The sequence below is a fragment of the Varanus komodoensis genome, unplaced genomic scaffold, assembly GCF_004798865.1.
Source record: "Varanus komodoensis strain SLA01 unplaced genomic scaffold, ASM479886v1 scaffold4, whole genome shotgun sequence".
Classification (NCBI taxonomy): Eukaryota; Metazoa; Chordata; class Lepidosauria; order Squamata; family Varanidae; genus Varanus; species Varanus komodoensis.
Genome location: NW_025335941.1, coordinates 29,032,530 through 29,059,945, shown reverse-complemented (window position 1 = coordinate 29,059,945; position 27,416 = coordinate 29,032,530). Strand labels below are relative to the sequence as shown.

At 41.4% G+C, this 27,416-nt stretch overlaps 1 protein-coding gene across 2 annotated transcripts in view; it reads left to right on the top strand.

Moving 5' to 3' along the window:
* Positions 1-27,416, top strand: part of EPHA6 (EPH receptor A6) — a 462,252-nt gene that overhangs the window by 371,414 nt on the left and 63,422 nt on the right. Inside the window, exons 12-13 of one of the 2 annotated variants that reach the window (XM_044442451.1) lie at positions 33-158; positions 11,299-11,360. In XM_044442451.1, coding sequence (XP_044298386.1) covers positions 33-158; positions 11,299-11,360 — 188 coding nt within the window. The remainder of the gene's footprint in view (positions 1-32; positions 159-11,298; positions 11,361-27,416) is intronic. The other variant, XM_044442452.1, reaches the window with a different exon arrangement.

Here is a 27,416-nt window from a genome sequence, read left to right as displayed (position 1 = left end):
TTTAATTAATGACCATTTTTATCTTTTATAAGGATCCTTCCCGACCATTGGGGTGCAGTCTCTTTGCCCAAGATTCCTGAGGGAAGGATTTTTAAATAACATTCCAGCCCCACATCCTCTGTCAAGGGGAGGATCTTTACCCCCCAGGATTTCTGCTGGTAGGTATTCCATCTGAAAAGTCAAAGCACCAGTTCCTAGGAAGTTTTGAGACCAAAATAAGGAATACTGTGTGTCTATACGGCTTAATGCCCTTTCTGTTGCACAGATACTTGCCACATCATTGCCATACCACTCTTGTTTCCCATCAGCCATATAGAAACTGAAATGCATATACTAACGTTCATTTATCAGAATCCAGCAAAACCTAAGTCTAACAGATTTGAAAGAGCACTGGGAGGAGTACAGTCAAATGTGATTGTGACTAGAAAACTAGAAACATTATTGGATATAATATACCGTATTTTTTGCTCTATAAGACGCACTTTTCCCCCTCAAAAGTAAGGGGAAATGTCTGTGCGTCTTATAGAGCAAATGTGTGTGTGCCCGACGCCCAGGACACTGCCAGCCCGCCTGCACCACGTGACACCACCTGGCCGGCACGCGATCAGCACGCACTGCTCTGCCCCCCCCCTTTGGCGCAAGTGAGAGCTGTGCCACTCAGGGGGAGCAGTGCGGAGGAGGAATTGTTGCAGGCTTTAACCCGCCAGCCGCACGGAGAGACGGACTGCTCACCCCCACCGCCCGGGAAGACCTGCCGCCGCCAGCCGTGCCGCCCAGAAGACCACCGCCGGCACGCTGCCGGCCCGGCTGCACCATGCCTGGCCGGCACGTGCTCGGCGCACCCTGCTCCGCCCCCCTCCTCCGGCACAGGTGAGAGCTGTTAATCACAGGTCGGTGTGTGTTTTCAAATGGCAACCCGTCTTTTAATGAAGCCCATGGGGAAGTGATGGGGAATGTTCCTGTGATTATCAGGAAGCTTTCCATGGATCCCTCCTCTAAAAACTAGGTGCGTCTTATGGTCAGGTGCGTCTTATAGAGTGAAAAATACAGTAGTATTGTGCAGTCATGGGTTACAGATTGTACCTAGGATTTTCAGCAGATTATTCAAAATGGCCATGGAAAACTTGGCCATTGGAATCTGCTACATTCCATACAAAATCTAATTGATCAAAATCAAGTTAAGCAAAAGGGGCAAAGCCTTCCATATCTTACATAATATTACCAGAGGAAAATGTACAGCTGTACTTCCTAACAGAATGGTATTAGAGGAAAGCCAACTTTCCAAATGCACTGGAGTCCTCATTATTATTCTATAGTATAAATTGATTATTTGTATGCAATATAAATTAACATTTAAAAATAGATTGAATTAACAAACATTTTTGTGTGTTTTCACAATAAAAGCTTATTTCCTGGAATATCCAGATGAAATGTTTATTTTAATTACTTCATTTATAATTGACACTTCTGCACTGAATTATCAGAAGCAATCCATGCACACAGTCACAGAACTGTACAAACGTGCTGTCCAACCAAATCTGAGCTTGCATGTGCAAATAGCTGCTATAAGGAAGAAGAGACTCCCTCACCACACAGTCCTGGCTATGTAGGGGATTCTAAACTACAGCATGCACCTTGGCAAAAGGTAACCAGAACTGCCCTCTGTGGAAGTGTTGACCACCTGTTCACCTGACATAAGACAGTTGCTGCCCTTATTACCCCTCAAAAGGACATTGATGTTTCTCAGTAAGCAGTGACACACTGTTCAAGTCTGCTAAGAGTGCCATACCCTTTTGTCGCTTTCCATTTTCCAAGACTATTAGAATGAATAAATGAAAAGTTTATCCAAATTCAATATGAGGCTGAGACTGTATTATTCTGGGATATCTAGAATGTCATTCTGGTTAAAGAACAACCTTTATTTTTCTCCAATATTTTGGAAACAATTAAGAAAATAGCTTTTTTCCCCTGTGGGCTTGAGTCCTGAATCTTTTTGGTGCTGCCATTGCATCTGTTCTGATCTTATTGGCATCTTTAGCTAGACCACCTGTGAATGGTGTGCTTTCCCCTCCTTCTCTTTCTCCAGCACTCTTATGGAGACCTTTGTATGGCATGACACACCACAACTGTTGCCAACACTTCAGCCCAATTCATCAGCAACCTTCACCAAGTATCCCTGACATGTCATTCTTTTCTCAAGTAGTCATCCAACATTGTAGTAGGCTGTCCAACCAGATACCTTACCTTGGCCACAGTGAATTATCAATCCAGTTCTGCTTTCTACTTTTGATTAGGTCCATCTTTTGGATGGTGCAGTTGAGAATCAAGACTTGGCTTCTGCATTCAAGAACACAGGCCATTTTTCTGACAAAATTTTCCAGATGGTCCATTCAGAGTTGCAAAATACAGCAGCTGATACTAAGAGTTAAACATCTGGAGTTTGATACAGTCTGTACAGAAGCTTCCACAGTGGTAGCAATTCCCTTTTTTGCTGGCACTGTTAAAAACAATCCAATGGTCATGGAAAGCCCCATCCTCCATGACACCCACTTAACTTGAAAACAGGTACTATTTTCTGTTTTCGCACCCTCATCCTAATTTTTATTATAACTGACTCTTCACAGGGAAGATCATAGAAGGTACAGAAAAGGAAGGCTAGAGATTGAATCACATGGGCCACAGAATCTTAAGAGCATGCTCCTGCCCTTAAGAAGTATTCATACCATTGCTGTTCTGCTTTTCATGTCCTTCTATTTTTCTCTTTGAAGAGAATCTGAAACACTTCTTACTCTGAGACCATCATCCTACTAGTACAGCCTTGCACATATTGCTAGGATTCTTTTCCCATCACAAGTTCCTCTAAGGAGTTCAGAACCTAGCACCACTAGTTCAGAAACCAGTATTGCTATAGCATATATCAATCATTAACATCAAAGCCATTTGAGATGCTTGCAATGATTGACCCTCATCTCCTTTCTTGGGAGGTAGCATTCCTTGTTGACATCTCATCTACTCATCCATCTATTCAATGGTCTGCCTTGCAGCTACAACTGCCTTACATAGTTTTTCATAATGATTTGGTGATTTGCTATCTGGATATTATGCCTCTGCCTGAAGTAATATCAGATTTTCATCTAAATCAAAACATTAACCTACCCATTTTCTTTTCACCTCTGACTTCCCGGGAAGAATTGATCTTGCATGCTCTCACTTTCTCCAGGCACTGGCTTTCTACAAATTGAGGATGAAATCTTTTCATCAATTGCCTTGACTTTTCATCTGCTGTGGTGGTAACAAGAATGGTCTTTGTTTCATTGCAATGCTGTGCCTCTTGGGTTGGTACAAACTATGAATCTGTCATATAAAGTAGCAGGAGCTGAATTCCCTGGCCATGTAAAGGCGGATTCCACCAAGTGTGTGGATGTGATATGACTTTGCCAAATCTGTGTTGTGCTACAACTTGGTTGAAGCCATTAACATTTATTTGGCACAAACAACTAAACATTTGGGCCAGGGCTTACCGCTGCACAGCCCTTTCTTTTGCAATAAGGAGATCAACCCACCTCCAGTAAGTCAGCTTGCTATTCCTTCTAATGTGTGATGCACAGAAAACTTGAAGGAAGACACATTACTTCCTGTATTTTTAGTTTCTGAGTGGTCATCTATGCATTCACACATCTTTCCCATTGTACCCACTACAATGCTGATGTTGATTGTTGATAGCAAGCTCACTTCTGGTGTTGATATTGGAATTGAGTTTTTTCTCTCCATTTTAAAGTCACAACAGGTGGTCTTGGAAAATTGAGGAAATAGACCAAACCCTACTAAGAACAGGCTCATGTATTCTCATTTATTTATTTACAAATGAGATACTAAAACTTAACATTAGAATGATGTGTTGCTATGTAGTGACTATGGAAGTTTTATGTATCCCTTCATTTATTGCTGGAATGACTTGTCAGCATTTCCTGATTTTTTATTTATTATTATTATTATTATTATTATTATTATTATTATTATTATTATTATTATAACATTTCTATGCCGCCCCTTGCCGAAACCTCGGGGCGGCTTACAACATGATAAAATACATTGAAATACATTTATTTAGGGAAGGAGAAAATTGATTCTGTTTTTGCCATGTTAAAAGTTAGCTCATCATTTCCAAATATGGACATAATACTTCAGTAAAACATTTCCTTTACAATTTTTAAATAAACTGACTCTCTAAATCCTGTTTAAGAGAATTGCCTGTAAAAAGATGGAGATTAAAACAAGATCCTATTGTGAACTGAAAATATCTGTATCTGTCTCTGTGCACAGGGATGTAGATTTCCCCTTGTTTGTCTTTATAGTTGTATGTGCATACTTTCTCTGCAAAGTAAAAAAAAAACAACAACAACAACCACTGAATGTTAACTATATGTAATGGAAACAACTTTAATGACATGGTCATCCATGCAACACAGATCCTCTCAAAGCGCACACAGTGGCTGAAACCAGCTGCCCTTGGACCAATGGATAGGTTTTTATTAGTGGCTTCAGCAAGGCTTCCTTCAGGAACAAAAGGGTGAAGAAGTACTTTTTTTCTTTATTCCTCTTTTCCCCAGTACACTTCACACACTGATCTGTAGGGTTTACTTCCTTACAGAGCAGATTTTGAGGATCTAGAGCACAGGTCCTCAAACTTTTTCAACAGGGGGCCAGTTGAAAGAGCCGGCGATGGGCACAGGCTGCCAAGGTGGTGCGGGCGGGGGGATGCGGGCTGGTACGGGTCCAAAACAATTTCCACGCGAACAAGCCACCACCAGGTACATGCACAGCAAGGCAGCGGCTTGCTCACACAGTGATCGTTTTCTCCGAGCAAGTCCAAAATGATCTCCACATGAACAAGCCGCTGTCTTGCCTCACCGTGTGTGTGCATGTGCAGCGAGTCCAAAACCTCTGAGGCGGGCTGGATAAATGGGCATGGCAGGCCGGATCCAGCCCGCGGACCGTAATTTGAGGACCCATGGTCTAGAGGGAAGGGAGAACCTGAAAAAATCTCACTCTGTTCTACCTACAGAAATCATCAGTGACCTCACAATTCTAGACTTTTGTTTAAACAGAACAACATTATAACCCTCAAATATGTTTTTGGTGCAGAAATGAATTATAATTTTTGCTGCCCAATAACCAAAGTTGTTGGGTACTGTGCAAATTAAGAATTAAGTAAAGCCAAAAAAAGGGAAATTAAGGTCAGCAGCATCACTTAAAAAAAAAAAAAAAACAAGGAACAAACCAGAAGCAAAGCCAGTGGCAGAGATAAAATGGTATAAGGATTTAACATTAGTAAAAATGAAAAAAATCACTAAAATATCTGGGATTTTTTTTAAACATGCTTTACCTGGTAATAGAAATACCCTAATGTAACCTTAACACTAATGCCAGACATGTTTTTTGGAGAGCCTTCTACGTAAGAGGAGGCACCACTTAAAAGGGCCTGTCTTGTGAGAACATGCCTCACCTCATTTGGTGGGTCCATCTGGAAAAGGGCCTCAGATAGGGACCAAGTAGAAAACTAGCATTGCACATTTACTCTATTGCATTTATTTCCTTTGTTTTTGAGAGCTGAGAGCACACTAAATCTATCATTATTATTATGATTATGATTAAGTCATTAACTTGGGCTTTGAATCAGCATTTAAAATGTCAGGAGACAAGATTCTAAATATTTTGTCACTGAAATAGTACTTATATTATCCTTATTCATCATTCTGCCATGCAATTAAATTACACTCTGTCAAAAGCCTATTCTGTGATAAAAATTACAAACCAAGTTACAAATAATTTTTCATTAATTGTAAATAAAGGAGTTGTTAAAAAGACGTTTCTGAATAGCATTTAATAGCATATATTAAATTAACATTTAAAATAGCACAGGGCCAAAGCAGGCATTGCATTAAAGAGGTAAGGTTGTATTCAATGTTACTCCTCCTAGTAGTCCCATTGAAATTAATGCTTCTTCTGTTAGTCATTGCAAAACTTAAGTCATAGTTATTTCAGTGGATCTACTATAACTGAGACTGAAATTGAATACAACTTGTAACAAGCACATGTCATTTGCTATTTTACTTTAGGGAAAGCCTAGAGGTTTTATCTGGATCAGAACCCAAGCACGGGGCTAGGAGATTCTAATTATTTCCCCCTGTTATAGGTCTGATCAAGAATGAGAGCCCCATGCCTACAATTTATACTGCAAAATATTGGCCCATACCTTGTAATAGGAATTCTAAGCAAAGGGGGAGAGGGATTAAAATCCAACCCACTCTAGGATTCCAACATGGATTGGAGGTCCCTAACTTTACACTGCAATAAAAAAGAAGCAAGGAATTAACTGCTTTCTGTGCCTTAATGTAACATCTGCTTTGGCTCTTAGGGCACAAATCAGTGATAATTAAGACACTTAAATCTTGTTGATTTCACTGAGAGAGCAAAGCACATGTTTAACTCTCTGCTACTGAAATGTATTTGATTTTCAAATGCTTAATTTTGGCTTGATTATTCTTATGCAATGTAATCTTATGCTTGTTTGTTCAGACTCAATTTTCACTGTATTTGTTCAATGGTTCTCAGTCCTCATTCATCATTGCAACCAAAATTTCAAGTGCAAAAAACCAACCTGAAAACCATGTGAAGATTGCTTGTATTACATGCCTAACGGTTTCAAAAACATATGGCTCTGTTGCTCAGTAGTTTACTCTCTAGTCTGAATCACACAGTGTAAGTATTGTCAACTAGTCTTCTGATAAAAGAGCCGATACACTATATTTTTAATAGTGGCAATATTATGAGGAACAATCTCATGCTGCTGGGATCTTTTCAGAAAGTACAACCAGGTACATTACTTACTGGCTATCATACAGTTATACAGGTTGTGCTGGCTGTCTACAAGGTCCTTGAAGGCAATCATTGCACAGGATTTATTATCATCATTCTTCCCATTGTTCAAATGCTTTGTTTACACTTACATTACCCTGCAGCTTACAGCTGTGTCCCAGTTCATGTATTTGGCTAAGCAAAGGTGGAAAGAAAAATGAGTGAGACAGGAATACAAGAGGTGAAGAAACTGAAACATGCTCAGCTGCAAAGGTAGCACAGAAATAGTACACCAAGGAAGGCTTCTTGATTGACTCTGACTCTTCATGGTGTTAGTCCACTCTTCCAGCTACATGAGACCTAATTATTAATTCCATTTTAATGTATGAGCTCCTGTTTCATACAATTCTCTCTTGCATCCTAGGCTCCCCAGAATCTGTGCTTTTTCTTCATGTGAGTGCATTTTGCACAGAAAATATGGCCTTATGAAAAGTTGAGCTGTCTTCCACTTATGTCAGTTTGGAGTGCCAGTAGCACTCTCAAAGATTTTTCATTCATAAAATTGCATAACATTTTTGTTGATGCATGCGTGTGTGTGCCTTCTTTCTGAATCTTTCTGTAATACTTGGTCCCTTCCATTTGTGCAGTTCTCTGCAAAATACTTTAATCAAAAAAGCTAATGGTTTATGTATGATTTAAAAGAATAGTAAACCTTCCCAAAATCCATGAAGTTTAACATGACTTTTTTCTCTTGATTTTTTCATACATTCATGGAACAAGTTGCAAGTTGCGATTATGGCAACTCTTCCTACTGGCATCCATTGTGAATACAGCACATATAATTGTTCATGCAATAATTTCTGCACAATCTGAAACACTTGACAGGGTACTGGGACCCATAAGCAAGTTGTGAGTTGCTGGTGCTGGCCTGCTCCCCACACACCAAGATTAGATATCTTGCTTAACCACAGTCCTTACACACTTGTTTACCATTCTACTGCAAGGTTTAGCTTGAGAAAACTTTATTGACATTGTTGTTATCAACAGAATTCTGTGTATTTTCCTATAACCAATGGCAAGGAGTGCACACATTCCTAGCTAACATGTTCATACTAATATTCCCCAAATTAATTCACTGCTGATGTGCAGAGAAGAGAGTTGATCTCTTCATTTCCTATGCTATCTACTTAACAGGCAACATATGGGCTGAAATGTACCAGTATACCAGTATATACCAGTATACCAATATACCAGTACCAGTGGTTAGAATCCACCTGGAACATGATCAAGTACTTATGGGAAATAATATCCAGAACAGGTAACCTTCTGATAAATATTAATGGTTCAAATAACCAAACATTTCTGATCTTGCTGCGCTGTCTCTGATCTTGCTCAATAACTGAGTTTTCGAAATAAGACAAATACTACCCATGATTCCAATCTGACTGCTCTTGTCATTCCAGCACTCATTCTGTGGTTGCCAGCCTCACTATATTGGTTAAAAAAAGGCTGCCTCCTGATCAATCATTCAAGAATTCTTGCCTATTCCCAACAAAATGGAAGTATGTTTAACAAATACAAATTCTGAAAGAAATAATAATGTCATTTTGCAAGACTCTTATAGTCACCTTATGAATATTGTGTAATATTCTGGGTATGCTATCTAAATGTGTTTTGTTAGAAGCAATGACAGAAGGCAAAATGTACAGAAGTTTGTCTGAAAGTATTCAAGTTCCTTATTCTTGTTATCCATAGTTTATGTGAAATAGAACTAATACAGGCATTCCCAGAAAATGTGTTTGTTGTTTTATTATATTCATTCCAATCTTGCATGCAAGATGATTCATTATAGTAGTTCTGCATATATTATACACTCCTTTGTATTATTAGAATTATCTAAATAACATCTGAGGGGAATGCCCTGATTAGCATGTAAATTGTATCGTTTCTCCTGGATAGTCTTAGAGTGATGACTTATTCCTGAACATAAACAGTAAAAACCTGTCAAGTAAATTACAGAAAGTAAAATTATTAGCAGAATGACTTGGATGTATTTCACACAAACACTGAATGTGGTTTGTTGAGGGTGGGGGTCTTTTTGGTTATTTCATTTGAAGCCTACCTAGGCACTCAATTATATATCCTAGTCTAAAAAGGAAAAACCTGTTGTTCAGGTGTATAGTACCTACTTTGCCTGCAGAAGTTTTCAGGTTCAGTCCCTAATATGTGCACATAAGGCTAGAAAAGATTCCAGTATAAAATACTAGGAAGTCAGCACCAGTTAGTATGGAATCAACACTGTAATGATTACTGAGCCTGATTAGCTCATTGGTCTGCTTCTGGTATCTGGTAGCTTCCTTTGTTCACATACAAGGAAGCAGGAAGCTTGAAATGGCCATAGAAAATAACCCTTAAAATAGCTGTAGAATTTATTAGAAACTGATATGCTTCTTAGGGATGGTTGACATATGAAGGGGGATCCCGAAAAAACCCCAGGAATTTATTTATTAAAAAATTGTGTATTTTTTACATGTTCAGTCACCTTCAAAGTACTCTCTGTTTGATGCAATACACCTATCGAGACATTTTTTCCACTGCTCAAGACAAGTTTTGAATGCATTGATTTAGATGCCTTTTAGTGCTTCTGTCATTTTTTGTTTCACCTCTTCCACATTGGCAAAACATTTCCCTTTGAGGACTTTTTTCATCCAAAAGTTGCATGGGACAAATAGGGTGAATAGGGAGGGTGGGTCAAAAACTGCTGAACACTCAGCTGAACAAAATTTCACCGCTGCACGTCGTTCATGTAAATCAGCCATCATGAAAGAGGCAAACACACTGAAAGAGTCTCAAGAAAAAAATAACCAAAAAACCCCCTCAAACCCAAACCCTCTCTGAAGCTGAATGGAGCCTTTCACAACAACCCAGCTGGGTACACTGATGCAGTGGGGTTCCTAGAACACTCACCTAGCAGGCAAAGCCCACCCTCCAGAAGATAATTCCTGGGTTTTCTTAGTCCCCCTGTATGTATGTTTATGATTTGATACTTCATCTCCGACGAGTTGACAGATGTAACAGAAAAGTTCTCTCTGCAGTGATATGCCTGTACAACTATCATCTGATACTGCAGTAGAGATACTATACATGAGCAATGAGTGCATATATGAACTGCTCCTTAATCAATACAGATTCAAGATATTTTCTTTATCTTAAGTGCAGTACCATTGAATTTGAACCAGATTACTCTTTACGAGTATGTTGAGCATATGCTGAGCCCAAATGGTTTGGGAGTCATATAATTTCAAGGACTGCCTGCATCCATACAAAGCTCTCCATGTCTTAAAATGAGGCCCTACTCAGTGTCCCTCCTTTAAGATAAGTTTGATTTATGGACAAGGTTTTCACCGTAGTGGCTCCTACTCAGAGTGTCTCAATGTATGGCATTTTGGGTCCCTCAGTTGCAGCATTTAAAGAAGCAGCTTTGAAAACCCACATTTTTCAGATGGCTTTTATCTGATGTGTTTTATTGGCTGTGCTATTCTACTGCTATTTTTTTTGTTGTGACTCTGCAAATTTTTGGTTTTTTTCTTTTTTCTTTTCTTATTTTGTTTTGTTTCCTGACTGAATGTTAATGATTTGTTGGCTTTCTTTTAAATTTTGAAGTCATGCTATAACATACTGTTGTATTTTTATAGTTGTTGTTTGTTGGACAGACTTGACCTATAAAGGCAGCTTATAAATATTTACATACCATTAATGAAGGAATAAATAAACAATAAACAAATATTCTATGTTTTGAATCCAGGCCACTTTTGTTCAGTGACTGAAAATATTAATATATGACAATCATCAAACAGTTTGTGGAATATATGTCACAATGTTTTCAAGGGAAAACAATGTATGTAATTTTTGAGGGTGGTCTCTATCTAGGAAGCCTTTAGCACCCTAATGGGAAGATTTTCCCACTAAAAGGATATTTGTTTTTGTTATTGTCATCTCTCCAAAAATAAGGCACTCTCTAGACCTCAGAGCTGAGGGTGCCAACTCTTTGGTCCACACTACTGACACAGTGCAGCCACGCTCATCATCTCATCATGCAACCCTAGATATACTTGCAACATGCCTCCAGCACTCTTCTTAGTACACACATACTGTCTTCATATACTAATGTGAACTGCACCTGTGAATTCATGCTGGAATCAATTTAATTTTTAATAAAACACACAATAAAATAATGCCTTCACTTAATCCACCAACAGGACTAAAGAAAATACAGCTTAGAAATAATAGAACAATGAGGTATGTTTTTGCTACAAAGGGGAAGACTGGAAAATGAGCAACATATTTTACTAATGCAAATAATCTTTTCCTAACAGCTGGAAATATAACACCCACTTAGTATACCTATAATCCTAACATACTCATTTTCTGTCTTTGCAGGCCGACCAGTAATGATTGTGGTTGAATACATGGAGAATGGATCCCTTGACTCCTTTCTACGGGTGAGGTGTCATTTTGTCAGGACATTTAAATAAGAAAGCATTCTAAGTAAAGATTTGAAATCATTTATCATAAATTAATTTTTACATAATGTTATTCATGGATTTTTAGTTGAAGAGAAGCATTTTCCCCAGGGTGCATTTCTTAGGTACAGTGATATATTAGACTAGCCAGGGAAAAAAGAAGATTTAAACTTAAGAATATAATTGATTTCTGCTACAAGTTCAGTTCCCATATTTAGCAGAATGTATTTGAAATGGTGTTATTATGAAGAAAAAGATAAATTGAAATGCAAATGCCTTGCCATATGGTAGCTGCTCATTTTACTTAGCCATATAGAAATATTTTGAGGGTTTTTCTCCTTTTTTTACTTAGGGGAATATGGTACAACTTCAGTAATTGATTTATAATTATTTATGATTGCTTGCATTTAAACAATTTGAATTAGGAACTGTTGAAGAGGCTTGGTAATAATCTTATTCCACTTAAGGTCAGTTGTTCTGCTTTTGTAAATGAATGTTGCAAAGTTGGGCAGCAAATGTTTATGTTTCTACTAGATATGCCCACTTCATCTGTAAATAATCATACCTCCAGTCTTTCAGATGTACATAGCTAAATGTAGAGAGCAGTTTATTGACATAGGTAGGTACATTGGTGTAGAGGCAGATGAGAAGCATTTGTCCTATTATTGCTTCCTGTTAGTTACAAGTTCCTCTGTTACTACAATTTATCAAGCATATAGGGTTTCATATAGCTTGAGGTTCCTAATACTGCCTAACCCAGGGTCAGGCCTGCTTGAAGTCCGGATGGGTGGCATAAATGTTGTGAACTGCCCAAAGAGCTTCAGCAATATAGGTTTGAGGCAATAAAGCTATCTTCAAGTTAACAGAATCTTTTTAGGATGGTACATGATCTGAACAAGCCATGCTGTCTACCCACACCTTCTGTCAAAAACAGAAAACTGAGAACTGGGGCACTGTAGCAGCTACAGCCTTCCTTAACATGTTTAGAAAATGGGGTGGATAATTAAAATAGTGCTTGCGGTACAGCTTTTTTGTGGCACCTTGGGAATACTGAAAATAGTAGGTTGGCTCAGCCACCTGGTGCAGATTTCATTGCTGCTTTATCTGACACCATCACTACTATTACCAGGTATGTGTGCCAAGGAAGGGATAGTATGGAGAGGGCCCAGCACACGCCTGCCAAATATGGAGCCAGTCCTGACTGTGAGGATAAAAAAGGGGGAAGGCACCATGGGCCACCCAGACCTCACTGAAGAAAACATAATTACTAAAAATAATATATAAAATAATGAATGCTCCTTGTCTGATTGTTTATTGATGATCAGTGCCTACCAACTTGGTGGGAACTGACTAACAGTCATCTGCAGTATCTAAGGACTGTGTCATTGTGACAGCATACTAATTCTTATGTTAATTCTTGTGCCAGTTTCTGAGAACCTCTGTGGCATAGCAGTTAAAGTGTTGGATTACTAGATCTGAGTTCTAGTGCCTACTCAGCCATAGAGCTCACCAGGTGACTTTAGGCCAGTCGCATACTTTCAGCCCAACTTGCCTCGCAGGGTTGTTGTTGTGAGGATAAGATTGAAAGGAAGAACTTGTAAGCATCCTTGAGTTCCCTGCAAGAGGAAAAAAGGCAGGGTATAAATGTAACAAAATAACAATCACAACAATTTCTATGCTAATGTGGTAAAATAGTAGAGAATGAACCACCTGCACTGTGCATGGTTTTATAGAAGAATGATTTACACGTTGGTTCACAGATGCATCTAAGACCAGCCCTTTCATTAGGCAGAATGAGGTGGTTGCCTCATATGGTGGAGACTTGGTGATATACAGCAGGGCAGCAACAGCAGCCCCCTGGCTATCCCCACCCCCACTATTGTTACTGGCAGCCTGCTCGGCATCCCCTAATTTACCCTGCTTCCCCTCAGATGTGATGGGGGATGTTGTCTCATCACCAGTGTTGAAGTAAAATTCAACTGCCACTCCAGTCAGGAGCAATGGTGGGTACTGCCATCTTATCCTTTGACTCAGAAGGTAAATGCCCTGGATTAAGGCTTTTTTGGCTCCAGACATCAAACAAAATTGATGATTTTGAGGTAAACTTGGAGGTAGCACAGCCATAATCACTTGGTTTCCTTTCAGACACAGGATGCTTCCTAGCTCAGATCTGACCAAGTAATGGAAAGAGGTGTCTGGCAAGGGTCATATGAGTAGCTCAGCTAGAATGTAGGTTGTTGTGCTTCCAGATTCTTAGAAACACAAAAACATAGCGAGTCAAAAGGGACCTCTCGGGCCATCTAGTCTGACCCCCAGCTCCAGCTGGCTGCACTCATGAAATGCCTACTATGTGCATATCCGGCCTATCCTTGAGCACCCTCACCGATGGAGCTTCAACCACCTTCTATGGAAGCCCATTCCATACCCTTTCCATACTTAGTCAACCTTTGTTTTGTAGGCTCTTAGAAACCTATGAGGAAAGGTGGAACTGTATATTATCAGCTCATTGATGATGAACTCTATATCTTTGTATATTTCCCTTCAGTCTTAAATGTATATTGAACTAGGAGTAGGGAACATAATGGAAGCAATCAGGAACTACAGGGGAAAATGTGGCAACTGATAGTTCATTACTAGTCTCCAGGACATACTTCCTAAGAACAAATGGAATGATTTACATTTGTATTTTCAAATGTTTGCCGCATCATTTTTTCTGGCTATAGAATTGTTTAGAAGTGGTAGAACTTAGAAATGGGAGAGCCAGTGCTGGTAAGATTCCATCAATGGCTCCAGTGAGTCTACTTTCTTGTTCTCACTACCACTGTCATTAGTTGCTATTCATCTTCCTTCTCATTGTTGTTACCACTTGCTTTCTTGACAAAGGAGAGGAAGTAAGCAAATATACTCTCAGAAAATAATTGCCAATGACATTTCCACAGTGGTTGGAGGAGGCGAACCAAGACTGGAAATTGCACTCCAATCTTCCCTCTGTCCTTGGAGGGAAGATGGCCCCAGATACCTTCACAAGGATTATGTATACTGGTTACTGTGTTTCTTTTTATTTTAGTTATTATTAGCAACATTCAGAGCCAAAATAGCCTTCTTGAGGTAGTTCATAACATTAAAGCATCACAAAACAGCTAAAAAGTCATACACAAAATTCACAATGATAGCCACCTAAAAACAATACATTCCAAAATCAGCAGTAAAATAGCAGTAGTTGTTAAGAGCATAGACTACTATTGTATAGATGAGTATCAATTATAAAATAATGTAAACAGCCCAATGTTTAGAACCTATTTAAAATTAATTGGACAGAGAGCCAAATGCACTTTCTCTTGTAGGAAGTGGGTATGAAGACTCTAGAGATATTTACTGTTTTTCTCTAGAGATATTCAAAATTTTCCTTAGAGATATTCAAAATTTTCCTTAGAGATATCATATTATATGTTAATATACACACAACTTTTTCTTGTGTCATTTATGGTTATGAGTTCAAATATCCCTAGATACAGTTCTTGAGATTACATTTTTCCAGCTGCTGGATGTAGACATTTTCTTTTCAATAGAATTAATAATTATCAGTGCAAAATATTGCTGGTGATAGAATTGAAAAGAAAACTGTTCACATTTTTAAAATATTGTTTCCTGTCAGTTACTTCAAGAGTAAATTTGGAAATGCCCTTGTGAGAGTGTAAAGAAGTACTTTGTGCATATATCTGTAAACCATAATAAAATGTTACATTTACATTTTATGGGTTTTTACCTAGACATCCCAAAGACTTCATAAAGTCTGAATTTCTTCATATATAATAATGCATATTTATAGCTCAAGCACCTTTACAGAAATATATAAAAGGAAAGATAAAAGATAAAAATCCAAAGTGTAAAGAATACACTTCAACTTTTTAAGCGTCTGTGTTATCTTTCCAACATTTCTAGAAATTAATCAATGGTTTTTTCATAAAAAATGTATGACTCTGATTGGAAAGAAAACATATTTGTAGGTGATTGTATAATAACATTAGATCTGGAAAGTATTTCATCTATACTTGTTTAAATAATGTAGATAACAGATTTTGTTAACAATTTTCAGCAGCTCCAGCTTGAGCCTTGAAATTTCAGCATAGTTTAAATCCCCATTTCATTTGTAGGTGAAGAAATAATACTGTTGTGCATTGATCCTAAGATTTGTTGACCTGCACACAAGACAGCCTAAACAGTGGATGTACAAGAGAAACAATTTGGAGGTGAAATGGAAGGGGTGAAAGTATGTTTTGAAGATGCAACCTGTAGATCTCATATTAAATCTTTCCAGGCAAAAGCATCCCTAGCTGTGACTGTAGTTCTTTGTTTGGATTAATGCCTACAGTAATCACACTCGTAGGTAAAGATCAAAGAGCTTTGGCACAGAATGCAATGCTTACATTCTGTTATCAAGAACTCCTCAAAGAAATTATAGTAGAAATACTGCTGCCCAGCATGCAGGACCTTCTGCAGCTATGTCTGTGCTGAGGTTCTGCTCTTAGGAAGATTCATAAAAGCTCTTAGATTACTTTTTTTTTTTTTTTTGAGTTGAGTATACTAATGCCTCCTCTCATAAAAATACACAAGCTTCATAACTTTTGTATATAACTAACTGGGAAAGAATCTTAAAAGATTACTGTATCTACTTCTTGGACATTTCCATTCCAGGCAGTTGGCCTTAACCAGGCCCATCTGGTGATAAACAACACTTCCAAGTTGGCTGAGGTACTGCCCAAAGCCACCAGGTTCCCAAGCCATATTCAATTCAAACTCAACCAGATAATGAATAATAACTATCTATGCAACTGAAGTATGGCCAGCAGATAACTGTGACCTTCATAGGTCTCACCTGACATTTAGATTACCCCAAAGAGTATTCAAAGACAGTACTAATTAACAAGGTTCTTGCAGGAAACCCTAGGCATCATGAGCTATTGGTACTAACACCAGAAAATGAGAAACAGCAGTAGACAGCAGGCTACAGTGGAGAAGAATAAAGAACAAGAAGGTGTGGGTAAGGGAACAGAGAACATGGGAACAGAGCAGGCGTGGATATGGCAACAGAATTTCTGTACACCACTGTCTCCTTGTGATCACAGTGGTCTTCCTGCCTTTTCTACTATGTAGTTTTCACATTTTATTCTGCTCCTAAATGTAGTTATAAGTAACACTGACTTTAATCGTATTTACTTCCAAGTATATTTAAGATTGTAACCATACTTAGACTTCAGACTTAAGATTCTATTTGTATAGTTGTATCTACTGCTAAAAAAGCAAGCCTTTTTATGAATAGAAAGTAATGAAAGACCTGAGGTTCAGTGTCTTATGAGATGAAAGTGTTGTCTTTAACTGCTATATGAGAGAATGTCAACCTAAGAAGCCTTTCTAAACATGAGGATGCAGTTGTAGATTGCTTCAAATGTTGGATTGCTTACTATTATATATGCATTTTATTTTTTAATTTATTATATTTATTTTATTATATGCTTTAAAAAACTTTATGTTTATGTTCTTAATTATGTATGTGCTAGATAAAAGTTTGCCACCCTTTCTTTCCACCAAAAGCTCTCCTAATGCTCTCTAAATACAGCTGTACTCATGAAAACAGTATAGGAATAACATAGCAAAAACAAATTTTAAACATGACGAAGGGAAAGAACATTAGACAGGAACTCAACAAAACAGAGGCTAAATGTAGTAAAACCTGTGCCAATATTATACCATATCAAAGGCTTCGGTTTACCACTGTTGTTGTGTGCTGTCATCCCCAATTTATGGTGCCCCTATGAATGAAAGCCCTCCAAAATGTCCTGTCCATGACAGCCCTGCTCAGCTAATTTCATGGCTGTGGCTTCCTTTATGGAAGCTGGTCTTCCTTTTCTTCTGCTGCCTTTGACTTTCTCTAGCAAGATGGTGGTTTCCTGGGAGTTTTACCTTATCATGATGTACCCAAAGTATGACTGCTTGAGTTTTGTAATATTTACTCCTAGGGAAAGTTCTGGCTTGATTTGATCTAAGACCATTTATTCATCTTGCTGTCAGTCCAGGTTCTTCGTCGTGGCCTCTGTGCATCACACATATGGGATGCTGTGCCTGCGTAGTGCCTGTGGCCGGGAAGATTTAAAAGCTTAACAGTTTTGGCAGGAACTCCGCACCCCCCCACACACAGTATAAGAAAGCGGAGTGCTCACCATTTCCTCAGTCTTCTTGCAACCTCCGTTCGCTGTGCCTTTCATCTCTCAGTTCGTAGCTATATTGTGTATCCTCTTCTCCCTTAAACCGTTCTTCTCTTAGCTTTTCTTGTTAAGATTTCCAAGTTATTCATCCCTCCCCATTAGAATTTTTCTTCACATCCCCCCTTTTTTCCCTTCCCCCCCAAAAAAAGGTTTTCTCTTTTTACATTTCTCTGCTTCACTATCTTCTCCCTTCATTCTCAATGACTCCGTGCGCAGCTTTCCACAAGTGTTCTCAGTGTGGGTCTAAGATGTCTCCTACTGATCCACACAACCTGTGCCTTCTTTGTCTTGGAGAAGGGCACAGGACCGATAAATGCAGCCATTGCCAGGCCTTTACAAAGCAGGTGTGGAAAAACCAAGAAAACTGCCTGCGAAAACTCCTATGGGACCAGGCCCTGCTTCAGTCTGACCAACTGGTGGGCCAATCCAGTGCACAGCCCTCCTCTTTGGCTGCCCCTCTGCCCTGCCCATCGGCTGATGGTGCTACTCTGCTGGAGGGTAAACGCATCTCTAAATCTCCTCACAAACAAAAGGAGAAGAGGAAGCACAGTGGATCAGACAAGACGGCTCACAAAACCAAGAAAACCAATCAACCCCGACACCATGATTCAGGTTTATCTGCTTCATCAGTCCCGATGGTCACTTCAGTACCAACAACAACTGAACTGGCTCTCCAACTGGTGATGCAGGTGACTCCGCCAGGGTCCCCGCGATGGGTCGCTCCTTCCATCGTGTCCTCACCAGAACACCAGGAGGCAGCTGTGTTGGGATTGATTTCTGATGGAGCAATCCGGGACTCTCCACAGATGGCTCCTCTGATGGCACGCTCGCCTACACTGCTGCCATCACCTGAGGCTTCCCCGAGGGCCCCACCTCAGCAGGTGTGATACCAGCAGCATGCCTCTATCCGTCCCTGCAGAGTATGGGTGCAAGCGCCACATGGATCTGCCCATTGTGAACCATGGGATGACTATGCCCTGTATGGATACTATCCATCGGTATGCCGCCGTACTCTATCTCCAGTCCCGAGGGACGCTCCATTGACGTCCAGCGCAGCTCAGTCCAGGCACCCTTCTTTGACGGCTGACTCCTTCTTCAGTCCTCTGCTCCATTATGATTCTGAGTCAGAGGACTCAGATGTAGCATCCACTTCACTGGATGCGGTGATCACCACGCAAGGTCCCAGCTCACCTGAGGAGTCGTATTCAACGTTTGGGGAACTGATGGTGAGACTGGTGAGGTCACTGGAGATCGAAGCCCAGCACCGCTTCAATCCCAGTACCGACAAGTTCTACAATATTGTTAGAAGAGAACAATCTGCCGCCATCATTTTGCCGCTCATCACCATTTTTCGTCAGGTGATGGTGGAACTGTGGAACTTCCCCAATCAGCCACAGCCAACTTCATGATGTTACGAATCCATATATCGAGCTTGTGAACAGGATATCCCATTTCTCCTGCATCACCCAAGACTGAACTTGATCGTTGAGAAGTCGTCCCAGGGTCGCGAGTTGAGGGAATACACTAGTCCTCATGACAAAGAAGGGTGGAAGATCAACATGATGGCCCGCTGTATTTACACCGCCACAGGTCTTGTCCTCCAGATCTCCAACTATGAGGCAATGCTGGCTCGCTACCAGTATTTTCTAATGCAAAAGCTGGAGAATATCACAACGTCGCTTCTGAAGCAACAGAGGGACCTGGCCCATATTTTCACCAAAGAGGCAATGCAGGTGGCGATCCAGCAACTTTCCACAGTGAGACATTTTATTATTTATTTATTTATTTAAAATATTTATATGCCATCCTGTTGCGAAAGTCTCATCATGTCGATTGCAACTTGAGGGCCCTCGTTGGTGCTGTAGCCCTCCGTCGCCATGCCTAGCTCCAGAACTTCAACTTTCCGGATGAGACAAAGCGCCGCATTGAGAACATGCCCTTGACGGCTCAGGGCTGTTCAATGCTAAGACGGACCACAAGCTGAGGACAATTCACGAATCACGTGTGACAGCACGTCGGATGGAAGTCCCCAACCAGTCTAGATGTAAGTGGTCTTGGTCCCATCCTTTTTACTGGTATCAACCAAACAAGCAATTCCCTGGCTGGCAGCAGTTTCAGCCTCATCAGCAGTGCCAAAAGCAACCACCACAGCGCTATCAACAGAGCCGTCGCCACCCAGATTCAGGTAAGCATCAGCGTTGATGGGCTGAGCGAACCTTTTCTCCTCTCCTGAACCCACCCTCCCCTCTTCCTTTTGGGAATCAACTGCAAAGTTGACTCCCCATTTGGAAATCCATCACATCTGATCTGTGGGTTCTATTCATCATGGAGCACGGTTATAGAATCAAATTTAATACCGTACCTCATCAGGATGTCTCCGTCATCGGTTCTCAAAGACGAAGTTCAGCAGCTTCTTCGTAAAGGAGCAATCCGACAACTCTCGCGCTCTGAGGGGTTACACAGTTTCTACTCGAGATATTTCATGGTTCCTAAACGTGACAATGGTCTTCGTCCAATATTGGACTTACATGGCATTAACAAATTAATCAAAACTAAGAAATTTCAGATGACCACCCTTTAAAATATCCTTCTGTTGCTCAGGAGAGAGGATGAGTTCACTTCTTTGGACTTAAAAGATGCTTATTTCCACATCGGCATCCACCCGTCTCACAGGCGTCTTCTTCGGTTTATGGTTGGTTCCGACCTGTCTGAATACAACATTTTACCATTTAGACTGGCTACTGCTCCACAGGTCTTTACTAAATGCATGGCCCCGGTGTGTGCACACCTCCAGCTCCAGGGAATTCAAGTTTACGCTTACCTGGATGACTGGTTGATCATCTCCTCATCTAGAGAAGGCCTTCGATCATCGATTCGGACTACATGCACCCTCCTAGATGATTTGGGACTGTGTATTAATTATGAAAAGTCGTGTCTTGTTCCTTCACAGATCATCAATTTCATCGGAGCCTGTCTCAACTCTACAATCGCGAGAGCTTTCCTTCCTCAAGAATGACAAGAAAATCTTCATGCATCCATTTGGTGAATCCACATCCATAGAACTGTTCTGGCACTATTGGTTCAGAAGCTCCTTGGACACATGGCTTCCATGGTCTCTGTGGTCCCACATGCCAGATTACAGATGAGGCCCCTCCAACTTTGGTTCAATGGCCTCTTCCAGCCTCAACGAGACTCACCTCACTGGCTTCTTCATCCTCCGGCCTCCATTCTCCAGACCCTGTCATGGTGGACTATACAAAGCAATCTGTCCATCGGCATTCCATTCCACCCACCTCATCCAACTCTGACTTTGTTCACCAATGCCTCCCTCACTGGTTGGGGAGTCTGTGTGCCTTCACACTCAAGGCACCTGGGACTATCACGAGGCTGCCAAACACATCAATTATCTAGAGCTTCTGGCAGTCTTCAAAGCTCTTTGGTCATTCAAGAATACTCTTCGGGGACAAGTTATTCAAGTAGCCTCCAACAACATTGTGACTGTGTTTTATATCAACAAACAGGGTGGAACAAATCTGCCTCCCTAGCTCATCTAGCTATGAAACTGTGGGACTGGTGCATTCTGAGAAAAATCACCCTCCTTGCCATTCACCTAGCTGGTTCCAACAACGAGGAGGCAGATGCCCTCAGCAGACAGATGTCAATGCCCCATGAATGGGAGTTGGATCGTCAGGTCTGTCATCACCTTTTTCAGACCTGGGGCCCTCCATACATAGACCTGTTTGCCACTCATGTGAATACAGTATGCAAGACTTACTGCTCCCGAGAGGGCATCAGTCCAGGTTCAAAAGGGGACGCTCTAATGATCCCATGGACAAACACATTTTTTTATGCGTTCCCTCCGATACCACTCATCATGAGAACTCTCACCAAGATCACCTTTGATGAGGCTCAGGGAATTCTTGTTACTCCCTGATGGCATCGCCAACCATGGTTTCCTACTGTTCTCCATCTGTCCGGCAACACCTTTCAGTGATTGCCTCTCATACCTTATCTCATAACTCAACAGAATGGCATACAGACCTTCATTCGCTCAATCTAACAGCCTGGCTCATTCGATAAGTCACACTGCTCCCTCAGTACCAATGGCTCCCTTGGTCCCGACACCAACCCAGCGGTGTCCGGACACTACTGCTCGCCCTTCCTCAATACCGACGAATGCTCCATCGGATTCGAGCGCTCTGCATCCTGATATTCAATTCATTCTCCAGTCTGCGCTAAGACCTATGACTCGCCACTCTTATGCAGCTAAATGGAAATGCTTCACATCTTTTGCTGAAACCAACCACTTTATTGGTCATTCAGCCTCTATTGAAAATATTCTCCAATTTCTTTTATCATTACACCAGACTGGACTGAAACCTTCATCCATCAAAGTTTATATTGCAGCAATCTCTCACTACTGTGGCCATGTGGCAGGCTCACTGATATTCTCTAACATCCTTATTCGTCGATTCCTTAGAGGATTACAGAATCTCCAGCCACTGATTAGGTCAATTGTTCCGATGTGGAGCTTTCTGTTGTTCTGCAAGTGCTCACCAAAGCTCCTTTCGAGCCCTTGGAGACTACTGACTTACGTCTCTCGTCATGGAAGACTGCCTTTCTCATTGCTGTCACATCAGCTAGAAGGGCCAGTGAACTCTGTGCGCTCCATATAGATCCTCCTTATCTCAATTTCCACAAGGAGAAGGTCGTTCTGCATACTGACCCGGCATTCCTTCCAAAAGTCGTGTCACCCTTTCATGTCAACCAGGACATTATCTTACCAGCCTTTTTCCCTACTCTGTCTATGCCTATAGAGCACTCGCTATACTCCCTTGACATTCGTCGCTGCCTCGCCTTTTCAGGTCTCCCACAGAACCTTTTTGCAATACCAGACTTCTTTTCATCAAGTGTTCTGAACATGACAAAGGGTCTCCTGTCGGATCCCAAAGACTCTCGAAATGGATTGTCTAGACCATTGAGCTGGCCTATCAACAGTCTAAGCTGGACTTACCTGACATGCCCAAAGGCCATTCCACGAGGGCTGTTGTGGCTTCTGCTGCTTTTTCTGCTGGCATTCCACTCCATGACATTTGCAAGGTGGCCACTTGGACTACCCCTTGCACATTTGCCAGACATTACCGCCTTGATGTGCATGCCAGACAGGATTGCTCCTTTGGTCGTGCAGTCCTTTCTTTTGTTCTTCAGTGACGACACTGCGCTGCCTCTGGGTCTGGTAAGCTTGCTGATCAACCATATGTGTGATGCACAGAGGCCACAATGAAGAAAGGCAGGTTGCTCACCTGTAACTGCATTCACACAACCCACCAACCAGCCCCACTTGGTGTCGCTGACTAGCTTTCGACAGTACCATGTTTTGCTTGGTTACGGATCTGTAGAAGGGTATATTCATATATATGAAGGGGTGCCGAGTTCCCGCCAAAACAGTTAAGCTTTTAAATCTTCCTGGCTGCAGGCACTGTGCAGGCAAAGCACTCCATATGTGTGATGCACAGATGGCCTCTCAAAGAATGACAGTTGCAGGTGAGCAACCTGCCTGTATTCACAATGTTCTCCTCCAGCATCAGGTTTCAAATACATCAATTTTCTTCCTGTCACTTTTCTTCATTGTCTGGCTTTTGCACCCATACATAGTGATCAGGAATACAATAGTGTGGATCATCTTGACCTTGGTCTCCAGTTGAAAGGTCCATATACTTAGTGAACTTTTCTAGTTCCTACATTGCCAGACTTTAAGCCTCAGTCTTCAAATTTGGCTATAATCTCCACTTGAATTATTATTATTATTATTATTATTATTATTATTATTATTATTATTATTATAACATTTCTATGCCGCCCCTTGCCGAAGCCTCGGGGCGGCTTACAACACAATAAAATACATTGAAATACAATAGAACATAATAAATTACCACTAAATACAAAAATACAAAAAATACACTGAGATACAAACATAATAATATAAAATTAAAATTAACAGTATAACATAAGTTAATAAAGAATATAGGAGGAGAAAAGAGAAGGAAGAAGAAGTTGCCCTGGCCAGATCATATATTTTAACAATTAAAATGATGTTTAAATAAAAAGGTCTTTACCTGGCGCCGAAAAACCAGTAACGACGGTGCCAGGCGGACCTCTTTGGGGAGTGAATTCCATAGGTTGGGCGACACCGCAGAGAAAGCCCTCCTCTGAGTACTTACTCTCCTAATTTCTTTCATGGAGGGTTCCCGGAGAAGGGACTCTCCCGCAGATCTCAAGGGGCGGTCGGGCATATACGGACGTAAGCGCTCGTTCAGGTAGCCAGGACCCAAGCCGTTTAGGGCTTTGTAGGTCATAATCAACACCTTGAATTGGGCCCGGGCTTCAATGGGAAGCCAGTGAAGCTGATGGAGGACTGGAGTCATGTGAGCATAACGCCCCGTCCCCGTCAGCAACCTGGCAGCTCTATTTTGCACCAATTGAAGTGTTCGGACCGTCTTCAGGGGAAGCCCCACGTAAAGCGCGTTACAGAAGTCTAGGCGGGAAGTCACCAGCGCGTGTGTCACCGTCGTCAGGCAGTCGTACTCCAGGTAGGGGCGCAGCTGATTAATCAGCCGAAGCTGAAGGAAGGCGCTCCTCGCCACAGCTGTCACCTGAGCTTCCAAAGAAAGCTCCGGATTGAGGAGTACTCCTAAGCTGCGGACCTTGTCCCTAAGAGGAAGTGTTGCACCATTCAGGACCAGGTCAAATCCACCCTCTCCGAAGCCCGATCCGCCAACCAACAGGACCTCCGTCTTGTCTGGATTGAGTTTCAGTTTATTGGCCCTCATCCATTCCATTACCTCGGCCAAGCACCGGTTCAGCACAGCCACTGCCTCACCTGGATTAGTGGAAAACGAGAGGTAGAGCTGGGTATCATCAGCGTATTGATGATTCCTCAGCCCACACCTCCTGATGACCTCTCCCAGTGGTTTCATATAGATGTTAAATAGCAAAGGGGATAGAATGGAGCCCTGTGGTACTCCATGGCATAGCTGCCATGGCGCAGAGACATAGTCCCCCAGCACTACCTTCTGGAATCGACCGTTGAGATAGGAGTGGAACCACTGCAAAGCAGTGCCTCCGACCCCCAATCCCGCTAGCCTATCCAGAAGGATACCATGGTTGATGGTATCGAAAGCCGCCGAGAGGTCCAGAAGAACCAGCAGGGATGCACTCCCCCTGTCCTTCTCCCTGCACAGGTCATCGTACAGGGCAACCAAGGCAGATTCAGTACCATACCCGGGTCTGAAGCCGGATTGAAAAGGATCCAGATAATCAGTTTCATCCAAGAGTGCTTGGAGTTGTCCCGCCACCACTCGCTCCAACACCTTGCCCAGAAACGGGATGTTGGCCACTGGTCTATAGTTAGTGGCCATCTCTGGATCCAGTGACGCTTTCTTCAGGACCGGTCGTATTACCGCCTCCTTTAAAGGGGCAGGCACTCGACCCTCCCTCATAGAAGCGTTAACCACTTCCAAGATCCAGGTCCCAATCCCGTGCTTGGAGTTATTTATTAACCAAGACGGGCAAGGATCCAATAGGCAAGTGGTGGGACGAACTCGTCCAAGCACCTTGTCCACATCATCGGGCCGCAATAATTGAAATTCCTCCAATAATTTTGGACCAGACGGTAGCATTGGCGTCTCCCCAGAGACCTCTGATTCATTAGTGGAGTCCAGCTCGTGACGAATCTGAGCGATTTTCTCCCTGAAATGCCTGGCAAAGTCGTCACAGCGGGCCTTTGAGGGTGGCATTGGATCTTCCTTAGGACCCGGGCGAACCAGGCCTTGTACCACTCGAAAAAGCTCCACCGGATGGCATTGTGAGGAGGCAATGGAAGCGGAAAAAGCTTCTTTTTCTCTGCCTTCACTGTCACAGCATAGGCCCGATAGTGGGCTCTCAAGTGTGTTCAGTCAGATTCATCCCGTGATTTCCTCCACCTACGCTCTAGTTGTCTCCCAACCCGCTTCATCGCCTGCAATTCAGGTGTATACCAAGGGGAAGAGCGGACTCTGCCCAGTGGGAGAAGACGCTTAGGAGCGATTGTGTCCACAGCCCTGGTCATCTCTCCGTTCCACAGTTCGACCAGAGCCTCGACAGGAGCACCAGTCTTGTCAGCCGGAAACTCCCCCAGGGCCAGGAATTGATGGCTGAGCTATGTAAAATCTTTCACAATTCTGATTTCTTGATTGTTAACAGTAAAGTTCTGCCAATCTTTTGTAGTCATGATTTTTCTTGTCACAATATTCTGCTGCATTTCCGCTTTTGCACTTTCTTCTTTCACTTTCATCAGGCATTGTTTCAAGGCATTGCTGCTTTCTGACAGTAGTATGGTATCATCTGGGTATCCTATTTTAGTGATGGGTCTTCAACCAATTTTATTTCTTCCACTGATTCTAATCCAACTTTCCTTACGATATGTTCTGCATATGGATGGAACAGATAGGGAGATAAAATACACCCCTATCAGACACCTTTGCTTTTAGGAAACAGTTCTGTCTCTCCAAATTCTGTACTTCTTGTTCACAATGCAGATTTTAGGGCCATCTATAGCTTCCCATGGTTCACACAGTCAAAGACTTTGCTGTAGTCTATAATGCATAGACTGAACTTTTTATGAAATCATTTACTGTGATCCAGTAGCCAACATATATTTGAGATAAGATTTTGAGTGCCTCTTCCTTTTCAGAATGCAGCTTGAACATCAGGCATTTCCCACTCCATGTTCTTTGTTGCAACACCTTGAGCATCACTTTGCATACATGCAAAATTAGTGCAATGGTCCTATGATTGCTGTACTCTCTTGCATCTCCCGCCATGCAGATTAGAATGTTTATAGAATGTTTCCAGTCTGTGGGGCATTGTTTTGTTTTCCATATCTGTTGAAATATGCCCGTTAGAATTTGGACTAATGCAGTCTCTACAGCATGTTCCTTCCAAGTGCTTTAATTAATTAGTTAATTTCTATAACACCCAACAGCTGAAGCTGTATTCCGTGCAGCTTTTGCTTTGCTTTCTAATATTGCAGGGTCTTCCCTGCAGTATTCCTCTTTGAAGGAGCCTGTCATCCTTTCATCTCTTCTGTATAGTTGTTCTGTATATGCTTTCCACTTTTTATTTTATCCTGGTCATATACTATCCCCCCGCCCCTGTTTTCCCTTTAGCATTCCTAATATAGATTTAGATTTTCTTTTGATTTTTGGGATCTTTTGTTTCTCCTTTTGTGTTGATCTTTTCTATTTCTTTGCACTGGCAATTGTAATAATTATTTTTTGTTTCAACATATGCAATGGAAAGGTTGCATTCAGGATTTGAACAATATTTCTATCATCTTTTGCTTTTCTTTTTTGCCTGCCCTTAGAATCTGTGTTTCTTCTGCCGTCTCTCTAGGTTTTTTTCTTTCTTTTTGCTACCAGAGTTATCTTTTAGTATTCTTTCCTAACTGTGGTGTTTGTCAACAGTTCTTCTGGCACACAGTCAGTTAAGCTGAATAATGCAAATCTGTTTTTTATATGGACTTAAATTCCTTAGGGATGTTATCTCCATTGTATTTTGGCACTGTGATTCCATTAGCAGTTTTTTTTAGCTCGACAATCAAGAGTTCATGGTCACTACTGCAACCTGCACCTAGTCTTCTTTTGGCAGAGAGAATATAGCTTCTCCATCTTTTGTTTCCAATTACATAATCTGTTTGATTTCTGTACTGGCCGTCTGGTGATGTCCATGTATG